The 13,642-nt window shown below is 44.0% G+C and overlaps 1 protein-coding gene across 1 annotated transcript in view; it reads left to right on the top strand.

The window, feature by feature from the left end:
- Positions 1 to 7,792, top strand: part of LOC138754123 (mitoferrin-1-like) — a 36,921-nt gene extending 29,129 nt beyond the window's left edge. The window contains exons 3-4 of the mRNA XM_069917966.1: positions 5,469 to 5,525; positions 6,917 to 7,792. Of these exons, the coding sequence (XP_069774067.1) occupies positions 5,469 to 5,525; positions 6,917 to 7,443 (584 nt within the window). The 3' untranslated portion in view covers positions 7,444 to 7,792. The remainder of the gene's footprint in view (positions 1 to 5,468; positions 5,526 to 6,916) is intronic.
- Positions 7,793 to 13,642: the final 5,850 nt, after the last annotated feature.

Here is a 13,642-nt window from a genome sequence, read left to right as displayed (position 1 = left end):
GAATTCCTTGAATTTTTCATTGATTTCTGTTGGGTTACATGTAATTTGTTTGTCTTTTTCCCTTGATACCAATACTGTTCTTTTAGCTTGTTCTGTTTTAGCTGCCAAGCTAGTATTTTGTGTGTTTTTTCTCCTAGCTCATCATACTTCTGCTTTATCTTCATTATGTTCTTCTCCACCTTATACGTTTGTAGAGTTTCGTATTTTTTTTGTCCGCCAATTCTCTTCTTTCTGTTGCATCTTCCCTTGTTGCTAGTTCTTTTTCTGTGCCCACTATTTCCCTTTTCAGCTGTTCTATTTCCCGATTGTAGTCCTTCTTCATCTTAGTTACATAACTTATTATCTGCCCTCTGATGAAGGCTTTCGTTGCATCCCATAATATAAATTTGTCTTTCACTGATTCCATATTTATTTCAAAGTACATTTTAATTTAGCGGTCAATAAATTCTCTAAAATCCTGTCTTTTAAGTAGCATGGAGTTTAATCTCCATCTATATGTTCTTGGTCGGATGTCCTCCAGCTCTATTGCCAATAACGGGGGTGAGTGATCCGATAACAATCTCGCTTTATATTCTGTTTTCCTAACTCTCCCTTGGATATGGGCTGACAACAAGAACAGGTCAATCCTTGAGTATGTTTTATGTCTACTCGAATAATAAGAGTATTCCTTCACCTTTGGGTATTGTCTCCTCCATGTTTCCAAAAGTTGCATTTCCTGCATTGATTTAACCATAAATTTGGCTACTTTGTTCTTTCTGCTCATCTTTTGTCCAGTTTTATCCATCTTTGAATCCAAATTAAGGTTAAAGTCCCCTCCTATCAATATATTCCCCTGTGTATCTGCAATCTTAAAAAAAAATCTTGCATAAACTTTTGATTCTCTTCGTTAGGTGCATATATATTGATCAAATTCCAGAGTTCTGAATATATCTGACATTTTAACATTACGTATCTTCCTGCTGGATCTATTATTTCCTCCTCTATTTTGAGTGGTACATTTTTATTGATTAATATAGCTACACCTCTGGCTTTTGAATTATATGATGCTGCCGTTACGTGCCCTACCCAATCTCTCCTTAATTTCTTGTGTTCCACTTCAGTTAGATGCGTTTCTTGCACGAATGCTAGATCTCTTTTTAATTTTTTCAGTAAATTTAACACCCTCTTCCTTTTGATTTGCTTTTGTATTCTGTTAATATTTATAGTCATATAGTTCAACGTGGCCATTTCATACTTTTACATCTCATTTCTGCTTCCTCACCACCACCTTTCCCCTTTTTCCCATTTCCATTTCTCAGTTTTCTTTTTTTGAACACACTGTATGACAACACTTTTAAAACATAAAATACTTCAACCATTTGCACATCTAAAATTCCCTTAACCCCAGTGCCTCCCCCCCCCCCCCACCTTTCTGAGTTGCCCCTTGTCCCTTGCCGGGCATCCACAACTCCCCTCTCCATTTGGACTGCGAACCCATCCACAAGTGTCAACTGATTTTGCAGTGACTGTTATTCTCTCCCACCCAACCCCCTCCAGAAAAGACATTTATCTTCACATTACAACAAAGCTCCCCCTCATTACTAATTTTTCTTATTTATTTATTTATTATTATTTTTTTTTAACCCCTCCTCTTTTCCCCCTTCTCCCTTACTTCCCTTTTCTTCCCTCCTTTAGTTCTTACTTATACATTATCTTTACATCTTTATATGTAGTTTGTTGTTGTTCTTTGTTCTTGTTACATCTCTTCATCTCTTTCTGTCTTGTGGGAGTTCTGCAAATTCTCGTGCTTTCTCCGGATCCGAGAACAGTCTGTTTTGCTGCCCCAGGATAACTATTTTAAGCACTGCTGGATATCTTAACATAAATTTATAGCCTTTCTTCCATAGGATCGATATTTGCTGTGTTAAACTCCTTCCTCTTCTTCGGGAGCTCAAAACTTATGTCTGGGTAGAAAAATTTTGTTTGTCCTCTGTATTCCAGTGGTATTTAGTCTTCTCTAATTTTATTCATTGCCTTCTCCAATATATTTTCTCTTGTCGTGTCTCAGGAATTTTACTAAAATGGATCTTGGTTTTTGTTGTGACTGTGGTTTCGGGGCTAATGTTCTGTGTGCCCTTTCTATTTCTATTCCTTCCTGCATTTCTGGCATTCCCAGGACTTTTGGGATCCATTCTTTTATAAATTCTTTCATATCTTTGCCGCCTTCATCTTCCTTAATCTTTATATTGTTTCGCCTACTATAGTTTTCCATTATATCCATCTTCTGAGCTAACAACTCCTGTGTTTCTTCAACTTTTTTGTGGCAAGAGAGCTCAACTTCAGGATGGAAGGGTGCCTGCTTAGAACAGAGATGCAGAGGAATTTCTTCTTCCAGTGGGTGGTGAATCTGTAGAATTTGTTGCCACAGGTGGTTGTGGAGGCCGGGCCATTAGGAATATTTAAGGCAGAGATTGATGGGTTCTTGTTTATCAAAGGCATCAAAGGTTATGGGGACAAAGGCGGGAGTAGAAAAATGGATTAGCTCATGATTAATTGGTGGAGCAGACTCAATGGGCTGAGTAGCCTATTTCTGTTATATCTTATGGTCCTATGATTTAAAAAATTTAAACATATAGCATGCCAACAGGCCATTTTGGCCCACGAGCCCGTGCTACTGATTACACCCAATTGATCTAGAACCCCAGGTAAGTTTTGAATGGTGAGAAGAAACCAGAGCATCCCCACGCAGACATGGGGAGAACGTAAAATCTCCTTAGATAACCCTGGTCCTGATCGCTGTTACAGTGTTGTACTAATCATGCCGCCTTATGTTATGCCAGTGATGGGCTCAACTTTAACACCATATTATATGCTGCCCTTGTTTATCCAATTCCCATCTCATGGGGATAGGATACTGTGATATCTCTGAAACTGTGGCATTACAAGGCACTATCTAGAATACGGAGAAAGATTGAGTAGACTGGGTCTTTATTCATTGGAGTGTCAAAGGTTGAGGGGGGATTTGATAGAGGTATTTAAAATTATGAGGGGGATAGATAGAGTAGATGTGAATAGACTCTTCCCCTTGAGGGTAGGAGAGATTGGAACGAGGGGTCATAAGTTAAGGGTTGGGGGCAAAAGTTTAGAAGTAACATGAGAGGGAGCTTCTTCACTCAGAGAATGGTGGCTGAGTGGAATGACCTTCCGGAAGAGGTGGTTGCAGCAGGGTCGATTTTGTCATTTTAGAGGAGGTTGGATGAGTACATAGATGTGAGGGGATTGGAGGGTTATGGGGAGGAAGCAGGTAGGTGGGACTAGTGGAGTTTCACTTAAATCGGTGCGATTAGAGGGGCCGAGATGGCCAGTTTCCGTACCGTATGGTTATTTCAAAGTTTCGCCATAGGGGAACATGTGTACTTCATTGACTGTGTAGACCTGTGGTTTGGTCAAAAAATGTAGTAGTTCTTTTGTCTGGATTTTTAAGACAATATGTTGAATTAACAAAGACGAATAGAATACCTGTGCCTTGCCCAGTTCCCAACATGTGGCCACTTTCCTTAGCGTGTGATTAGAGTATGGGATTAATGAGTAGCTTTCTGCAAGACTTAGGGGTGGTCTTGTATTCTCTGAATTGTAGGAAATGGTTCTGCAACAGAAAAACTGTGTTTGAGATATGACTCCCTAGTTTTTCACCACTGGGAGGGAGCCCCATTACCTGAAGTGATTAATAATGAACAAGCACAGGGTGGTGAATAAACCAGGAGACCACCATTTTATGCAAGTGTGAGCTCTGTCATTCAGAAACAGCTGGACTTCTACTTGTGTGGGGAAACAGCAGTTGCTTCTTGGCCCACTCCTGAATTGCTGATACCTTGTATATCCCTGCTTCCAGGCGATCCAATTGGAGAAAATGTCATCCCTACAACTATCAAAATTTGGGCATTTTATTCTTCTCACTCTAAAAGATTATTGGCCCAGTGTCCATAATCCATCCTCACTAGACGCTCCTTCGTCCAGGAGATGAATCTTGTGTCTGGCAATAATGTGGAAACTTTGGCTTCACAAGTGATGTTGAACTTCTGATGGATTCTCTTGAAAAGGTCGACTTCCCAGCTTGGGCGAAAAACGTCAAGACTTTAACCAGATAAATATTTATTGAGTAGAATTTGAGGTGATTATTTGCATATGAGGCCGGCAGGCTGTAAGGAGTTTTCTCCTTCCATGCAGGAGAACAGATGTTGGGAGATGACAACTCTGCAGTGTGGTGCAGTTGGACATCTTCACTGGTTCTACACTCTTGCTTAGGTCCCTTAGTACCTGATCCTGCAACATAACGTCTGTTTCTCAAAGGTCATCCTTGGCTGTAAAATGCTTGCATTGTCCTGTGTCATGAGGGCTATTCTTCTCTGACCCTGTTGATTACACAGTCATGCGTTGCTTAATATTCATGATGGGTCGTATGATTTGGATGTTGTGCAAACTCCATATTGTCAGGTTACGTCACGTGTCTGTTCAGAGAGCGGAACATAACCAGATAATTGCTTGCTGCGATTAAATCATTTACTCATACTGATTTCAATTTGAAACATAAAAATATGAACAACATAAATACAGAAATAGGCAATGGATAATTTTTTATAACCTTCTGGGACCACAGACGTATTTGCGGTCAGCCATTGCCCGGATAGACATTATGCAGTGCATGTCTACACTTGTCTGTCTTGCTGTGTGCCTCTCTGGATCCCTCCTGTATCCCCATCTCCTTTGTTGCCTTCCCTTTCCATTGTTCTCCTGGGTCCGCAAGCTGACAGGCGCTGGAGTCCCAGCTCCAAGTGTTTGTTTCTCTGTCGCGTTGTTCGGAGCCCTGTGTATGCAGTGTGTCTTTCCTCTTGAATTCCTGCTTCCACTGCGTCTCTCCTTGACACTAAGGTTGCAGAAGCTCTGAATGTTGTGCTGTTTTTCATGCCTGCAGCCTCAACCTCTGCAGCCCGTATGGTCAAGTTTATAGTCATCTGATTGCACAAATATAACCCAACGAAACAGCGTTCTCCAGTCCATGGTGCAAAGCATGCAGACACACAAACAGATGTATGCACATGCAGACAAGCAATACATATGTAGGGCAAGTATTTATATATTCAAACAAATAAATATTTTTGCTTGAACATGAACATCTCAGGTGGTTAGTGCAAGCAGAACTTTTGGTCGTTCACTATTCTCACTCCCAATGGGAAGAAACTGGTGGTGCTGGCTTGGATTCTCCTGTATCTCTATCCCGATGGGAGCAGCTGTGTCTGGGTAGGAGGTCCTCAACGATTTTGAACGCCCTCTTGCAGACAACAATCCCTATATTCCTGTCAATGAGACTCCTGACTTTTGTTGCGGTGCAAGTCCCTGAAGGTGGTGAGTGATTTTGGGTTGTGTTGAAACCCAGAAAGACTTGGCGATGCAAACCCTAGACTTGCTGATGTATCCCTTTTATTCTGCAGGAGTTGCAGGGAGCACAGCGACGCTGCTGCACGATGCCGTGATGACACCAGCGGAAGGTAACGCCCCCGACTGAAACTGCGCTTAGGTCCACCTACTCCAATTCACAAAGCATTCCACGTTGGCACCGACACTCTCGGCCATGCCAACTACAGTGAATTAACTGCACATCTCCCACTCCCAACCCTCAAGTTATCTGTGTGGCTGTGCAAGTTCCCCTTGTAGTTAAGGTTAAAAAAAAACAACACTGGTAATTAGGTATCCGCTCAGTAACAGGCCATTTCGGCCCACGAGTCCATGCCGCCCAATTGCACTCCACTAACCTACACCCCTGGTATGTTTTGAAGGGTGGAAGGAAACTGGAGCGCCCTGGAGAAAACCCAGGCAGACGTGGGGAGTACATATAAATTCCTTAAAGTCATCGCAGGATTCGAATCCCGGTCCCGATTGCTAAAGATGTTGCACTAACCATTGTGTCAAACAGTGTACTTTATATTGCAAAAATAAAGACACATAACCAATGTTTTGGGCTTGAACTCTTCATCAATGTATAAAAAAAATGTCACAGGCATCTAAACAAAATTGCAGGGGGTGGGAGGGAGGAGCACCGTTCCAAAGATGGGAGTTAATAGGTGAATAAAGGAGGGAGGGAACACCAGGAAACAGGGGGAGGAGGGATGGCTCTGTGAATGGAGAGGGAAGGGGGTGGAGAGCTCAGGGAAAGGGGAGGGAGGAAGAACAGAGCTGTCTAGCAGAAACTGGAGAAGTTGGGTAATGCCATCCAGCTGGAGAACGCCCATATGGAAAATCAAGTGTTCCTCAAATTTACAGGTGGTTTGGGTGGGACAGTACAGGAGGCCATGGACAGACACAGGAGTGGGACGCACAGATTTAGAATGGTTGGCCACTGGGAGATCCCTGCCACTGATGTGGACAGAGTGAGGTGCTGAGCGAAGCGATCTCCCACTCTGCGCCTCATCTCCAATGTGGAGAAGGCCACAAAGGGAGCACCAGATTCAGTAGTTAACTGTCACGGATGCACAAGTGAAATGTACTTCACTGGAAAGACCTGTTTGGGACTTTTCCCTCCTACATCCTTGTGCCTTTGCAGGTTTATTGGGATATCTTGGCGGTACAGGTTCGTGGGCCAGAATGTAGACAGGTGCCTGAACAAAATGGTGGGGGGGACTGTGCAGGTTCTCGATCACCCTGCGCCCTCCCTCCACCATTTTCTTCAGGCGCCTGCCTATATTTTGCTCATACCACGATGAAGGGCTCAATCCCGAAACGGTGGTTATGTATCTTTGCTGTATAAAGTACACCGTCTGACCTGCTGAGTTTCTCCAGCAATACAACCTAAACTAGTCCCATTTGCCCACATTTGATGGTTGTGATAGTTGAGGGGAGGGGCTTTGTTAACCCTTTATTTTTCTTTCCCCTCCTCCCACAGCCATCAAGCAGAGGATGCAGATGTTCCAGTCTCCTTACAAGGGTGTGTGGGACTGCATACGGATGGTTCGTCAGCTGGAAGGGAGTAGTGCCTTTTACCGCAGTTACACCACGCAGCTGACCATGAATGTGCCCTTCCAGGCCATCCACTTCATCACATACGAGATCATGCAGGAGTGGTTAAACCCCGCCAGGCAGTACAATCCCTTGACGCACGTGGTGTCGGGTGCGATGGCGGGAGCAGTAGCCGCAGCCGCCACCACGCCTCTGGACGTGTGCAAGACGTTACTGAACACTCAGGAGAACCTGGCGGTGAACGCACTGAAGCCCAACAATGGGCACCTTTCAGGCATGGCCAATGCCTTCCGGACAGTCTACCAGATTGGCGGCCTCCCTGCCTACTTCAAGGGTGTGCACGCCCGCGTCATTTACCAGATGCCCTCCACTGCCATATCCTGGTCAGTTTATGAGTTCTTCAAGAGCTTCCTCTCGAAGAGGCGGCAACAGGACCTGTCCCCCTCTTTGTGAGCATGCCCCCTTTTAGCAGGAATGCAGTACAGCTTCAAACCAGTGGGCGTTAAGGAGGTGAACTCGGATGTTGTAATGCTCAGTGTGTGAGCCCGCCATCAGTTTGAGTATCACCCTGGAACCTTGCACAGGATCTCTCCTTCATCAAACAAGCCTCAAATGTTCGAGGGCTGTTTTAAAATGAAAGTCGAGTTTCGAATAATATGCAGGCATGAAAAGAGGCTCTCAACAATCCTTTGAACCTAATCACTGACTGAATTCCAAGACTGCCTTCTCCAGACCACTGGCTGTGTGCAACATGACTCAGTGGATTAGGGGATCAGTTTTAATAAATCCTGTCGAACCGGTAGTGTTAGAATCAGGGCTCCATTTGTAATAGCCAGCAAGGTTGATATTTGCAGTTGGGTCCTTGTAAGGGTTGGACAGGGCTTGGGGAAACAGGATGGGTAGACTGTTGCCTGTATAAAAAAAACAAAAAAAAACCACACATGCACACCCTTAACAAAAGGACTTGAAAGGACGAACTTTCAGTGTCACCTGATGCTTCTTTTACCCTTGACTCTGATTCCTGTGAATTGGCTGTTGAGGCCTGGGAAGAGGGGGAAGATGTCGAGGAAAGGGCAATGGGCAGGATGGAAGAGTATGCACGGCCCAAGGATCAATGGAGGGAGGGAGAAGGCAAGTGGGGAAAGAGGGGGGGGGGGAGAGAGAGAGAGAGAGAGAGAGAGAGAGGACACCAGTGGAATGTGGAGGAATGCATTAGAGCAGGGGAGAGAGGAGGTAGGTGGAGGAAAGTGTTGGATGGGAAGTGGAGAAAAAAGGAGGGGAGGGATGAAGGGAAAGTAATGTGGAGGGGAGGGATGAAGGAAAAGTAATGTGGAGGGGAGGGATGAAGGAAAAGTAATGTGGAGGGGAGGGATGAAGGAAAAGTAATGTGGAGGGGAGGGATGAAGGAAAAGTAATGTGGAGGGGAGGGATGAAGGAAAAGTAATCTGGAGGGGAGGGATGAAGGGAAGGTAATGTGGAAGTGGAGGAAGGGGATGAAGGGAAGGTAATGTGGAAGTGGAGGAGAGATGGAAAGGAAAATGTGGAGGAGAGAGTGATGTACTTGTGGGGAGAAGAGTTGAATATTGACGGGCCCATGCTTTATGCTGTGTGTAAGGTTTGACCCATCTTTGATGTTCAATGTGATTGCATTGTAGAAAGAAGGGAAGTGTTGGGTCCAAGCCCTCCTGCTTTTCATCGTGGGTGTTGGATAGTGAAGGCATTTATGGGGGTGGGGTCACTGGGCTTGGTTGATATTTACTGCTGCTGGAGTGGTTCCCTTTCTCTGTGTGTGCCCCAGAGGCAAGGCAGCAAATATGTTGGTATTTGGCTCAGGCTTGGAGCAAGGCTTTTAGCAGGTTGGTGCTTTTGCTGCCAATTGAATGAATTTCTGCTTCATAAATTCCTGCTATTGATGCAAGGTACAACGTAGGAGGAGGGGAAAGTGGAAGCTTGAGAGTTCAATGTTTTTATTGGCTCTGAGGTGACCAGATGATGAAATTTGAAAATCTTCCCTTTTGCAACCTCCTCCACCTTCTTGCAGGGCTGAGGGATATCAGAGGTAAATTCTTGACCTCTGCACAGTGGGGACTGCTCCATCATTCTCCTCTTGCTTTATTTCCACAACCCCTTCCATTTATCTGCTCTCTCCCATGCCCTCTGCAATGTTGAGACCCTCTCAAGCATACTCACGATCTGATTAGAGAATAAAATTCACGGATGTATTTATTTTTGTATACAAGAATTTCCTGTTGATTCTCTCAAGTGATTGTTGAAGGTTCCTGAGGATTTTCCAGTATTTTATTGACTGTAGAGGCCACTAAAGTATTGTAATTCCCCTCCCCCATCTCTTTTGCCTCCTTTTAATTCACTCACTCCTCTCTAACCAAGCCTTGGATGGACAGGAGTAGGGAATGGGAGGGAATTCCTCCATCACTATCCTTCTCCATGGGAGCAGCCATCTTCTGGCATGTTGCCCTTCGGTGGATGCTGGGACTTGGACAGTTCTGGCTCCTGTTTAAATAATGAACAATTGACTCTGACAATGGTATTGGCTTGGAACCTGCTGAACTTGAATCAGATTTCAGGGCTGGAATGAGATGATCAATGTTGGGTGCAAAAGCATCGACTACCTCATACACTATGCTCCTTCAGGGTTAAACATTTGGTCGTCAGACTTTCATTGCTCTCAGCTGCTGTAAACATTTTAGTGTTTTTAAAATTGCTTCCAATTCTGAAAAGATAACTTATTGCCTCTTTGAAAAACTAACTTTCTACTGAAATGTGAAGATCAATGTCCATCTGACATTCTCAAGATTCTTTGAAGTCAAATAAGATGTATTTTTAAAATGCTGTATTAAAATATCTTTAAACTGGGTGTTTCATTATGTTGGTGAAAAATGGAGTGTTAATAAATTCAAGATTCAATTTATTGTGTACCCAAGATGCGGAAATTTGTAGAATTACTGGGGGTACTGCGTTGGTGGGTTTTAGAAGCGTCAGTGAAGGAATTGATGAGAGTTGAATTGTCTACTGAGAGCGACATGGTTAGCACAATGCTTTACAGCACCAGCTTTACAGTACGCTTTCCCTGTGACTGTGTGGGTTTTCCCCAGGGTTTCTGGTTTATTCCCACTGTTGGTCATTTAGGTGTAATTGGATGGCATGGGCTCATGGCCAGAAGGGCCCGTTACTGTGCTGCATGTCTTTAAAAACAGAAAAATTAACAAGCTAGTGTAGGAACTCAGAAGATTATGCAGCATCTGTGGTCAGTCAGTGTTTCAGGACGAGCTCCAAAACATTGACCATCTCTACACCTGGATGCTGCCTGACCTACTCAGTTCCTCTAGCAGTTCATTGCTTCCATGTGTTCTGGCATCTTCAACTTTTGTGCTTCTCTTGTCTCCTGAGATTTTTTAGTACAGATAAACAGAGCAAATGCTGACTTAATAACACTGCCTTATTGGGCTGCTCAAGCTGAATTAAGATGTTACCTTTATTAAGCAATAACTTCATTTTTGGGGGATTGAGTTTGAGTTGAGGGGTCATATTGCAACTCTGCAAATCTCTGGTGAATGAAAACACCAGAGTTAAAATGCTGGAGAAATTCAGCAGGTCAGCATATTTTATATAGCAAAGATTAAGATACATAACTGACATTTTGGGCTGGAGCCCTTCAAGGTATATTGAGACTGTAATCTCTGGTGAGACTGGACTTAGAGTATCGTGTTCAGCTCTGGTCACCCTATCACAGAAAAGACGTGGAAGCTCCAGTGAGGGTGCAGAGAATTTACCAGGATGTTGCCTGGATTTGGAAACCAGACTCAGGAGGCAAGGTTAGCAGATCTGGGACTTTTCTCTTTGGAGTGAAGAAGGATGAGAGGAGACTTAATGGAGGTCCACAAGATTCAGAGAGAAGGTGGACAGCCAGCAGCCTTTTTCAAAGAGCAGGAATAGCAAACCCCAGAGGATATCTGTAGAAAATGAGAGAAGTGAACTTCAAGCAAGACTTCAGGGCAAGTGTTTTTTTTAAACACGGTGCCTGGAATGCCATGCTGGGGTAGTGGTGGAATTGAAACATTATAAGTATTTAAGAGACTCTTGGACAGACATGTGGATGAAAGAAAAATAAAGGGTTCTGGTGTAGGAAGGGTTTAGTTTTTTTTTTGGTAGGAATATATAGGTTGTCATCTCAAGGGCTGAAGGGCCTGTACTGTGCTGTAATGTTCATGTCCTACAGCTTTTCATTGAGCCCATAATCTGACAAGACAACAAACCTCTAGGGGGTTGGTCTCCTTTCAGTTAGAAATCTGAACAAGTGTTCAAACCCAGAATGTAGACTGACCATTTCTACTCATGGATGCTGTTGAGTTTCTCCAGCAGATTTAGTTGAAGGTGTTGCAGGCCTCTGGGAAAGATTGAAAGAAGTGTACAGGAGGGATAATAGATCAGTTCGTTGAGTGGTGTCACAACAACAACCTTGCACTCAACGTTAGCAAAACCAAGGAGGTGATTGAGAACTTCAGGAAGGGGAAATCAGGAGAACATGATCTCATCGAGGATGAAGAACTTCACGTTCCTTGTCAGCATCTCAGAATCAGTCTTGGGGCCTCCTTGTCGATGCAATCATGAGGAAGGCTCGCTCGCTGCTATACTTTGTGAGGAGATTTGGTATGTCACCAAACCATCTTGCAAATTGCTGTGCTTTGGAGAACGTTCTGTTTGAGTGCATCACTGTCTAGTATGAAGGCACCAATGCACAGGACAGGAAAAAAAAATTTGAGGGTTGTAAACTCACCCAGCAACATCACGGGCAATAAACTTCACTCCATCGAGGACATCTACAAGAGGCTGTGTCTTAAGAAAGTAGCCTCTATCCTCAAGGACACCCACCACGCAGTCCCACTCTGCTATCATCAGGAAGTGGGTACAGGAGCCTGAAGATGAAGACCCAGCAGCACAAGGACAGCTTCTTCCCTTCTACCAACAGATTTATGAATGGACAATGATCCACAGACACTACCTCACTTTTGCACTAATTTATTTATTTTGAAATGTAATTTAGAGCAATATTTGCACTGTGTTGCTGATGCAAAACGACGAATTTAGTGACCCATTCATGACAATAAATTCTGGCAGCAGTGAGAAACCACTAGGCTCCTGCAGTATCCAAGGATGTGTTGTTCCAGGTATTCCCCACACGGTGGTGCTTCGGTGCTTCGGGATCTGTGTTCCTTGTGGCAAGAGACACTGTGGTTGTAGACAGGCTGGAGCAACTCGACCGGTGCTGCAGCCTCCCTAGTCAGTAAAGATATATTGCCGTTGTTCTGGGCCTGACCCCTTCAAGGTAAGAAGGTAGGAGTCTGAATTAAAGACTGGGGAGAAGAACAGGAGATGGAAGAGTCCAGACCAACAGACAATAGGTGTTAATTGGATATAAGGGGAAAGACAAGAATTGATTTTGGCTCAAAAGGGAGAGAGAGAACTAGAGGAATGAAGACTGGGTGGGTGTTTAACAGAAACCAGAGAAGTCGATGCTAATGCCACCCGGTTGGAGGGTGCCCAAATGGAAGATGAGGTGCTGTTCCTCCAATTTGCAGGAGGGCTTAGTCTGTTAGTGCATGAGACCCCAGACAGACAAGGGAATGGGATGGGGAATTGAAATGAGTGTCCACTGGCAGAATCCACCCTAATGCAGTGGACAGAGCTGAGGAGCTCGATGAAGTGATCTCCCAGACAGCACCCAGTCTCTCCAATGTAGAGGAGATCACAACATGAGCACTGGATGCAGTGTTTCATGTTAGCTGACATTGCAAACTCTTCATTGCAGGTACATTTTTATTCTGTGAACATTCAACTGGTGAAATGCTTAACTTGGGCTCTCTCCTGCTGCCAGCAGAGGTGAAAGATCCCATTTTTAAAAAAAAAACAGTACTTCCCTGTGACTTGGCCAATGCTTTTTCCCCAACCCACATCAGAGCGAACTAAATGGCTGCTTATCCTGTTGTCTCTAGGGTCCTTTAAACAAGCCATGTAACACTGAATAATGAAGACTTTGCTTCCTGAACATTTTCAGATGTATTTTATGGATTTTGGGCTGCTTATCACGTACTGTTTTTTTTAGATGCAATGTATTTTTGTGATTTCCGGTTATATTTTAAGTCTCCTATCACATTGCCCACAAAGAGAGCTGTTTTGGTCAGTCCAAGCATGACTGGGGATGCACTCAGTGCAGGTGCTATACAAATGTTGTCAGGCCTGGGCAGACTTCATCAGGATAGATGCAAACTATAAAAGCAGCTCACATGTACAGATGCTTTACATTAATATAGATTGAACACATTGATGCACATGTTCATCAGGCAATAGGGTACGTAATAGTATTTATTGTCTTCTGGAAGATTCAATACAGATCTGCCAGAGAAAAGAGCATGGAAGATGTTTAAAGTTGTCGAGAATTTTCTTGGCATCTACAGAGCACCAAACTACATTCAGTTGATTGACAACATGCACCAAACAGATAAAACCATGAAGTGCGACATGTCATTGAAAATCCATTTTCTGTATTCGCACTTGGACTTCTTCCCGGCTGATCCTGGTGCAGCCAGTGACGAACACGGTGAAAGGTCATTGTGACCATGGAAAAGCATCAGGA

The sequence above is a fragment of the Narcine bancroftii genome, chromosome 2 (assembly GCF_036971445.1).
Source record: "Narcine bancroftii isolate sNarBan1 chromosome 2, sNarBan1.hap1, whole genome shotgun sequence".
Taxonomy (NCBI): Eukaryota; Metazoa; Chordata; class Chondrichthyes; order Torpediniformes; family Narcinidae; genus Narcine; species Narcine bancroftii.
Note: the sequence above shows the minus strand (reverse complement) of the source record. Positions and strands in the feature narration are given on the sequence as shown.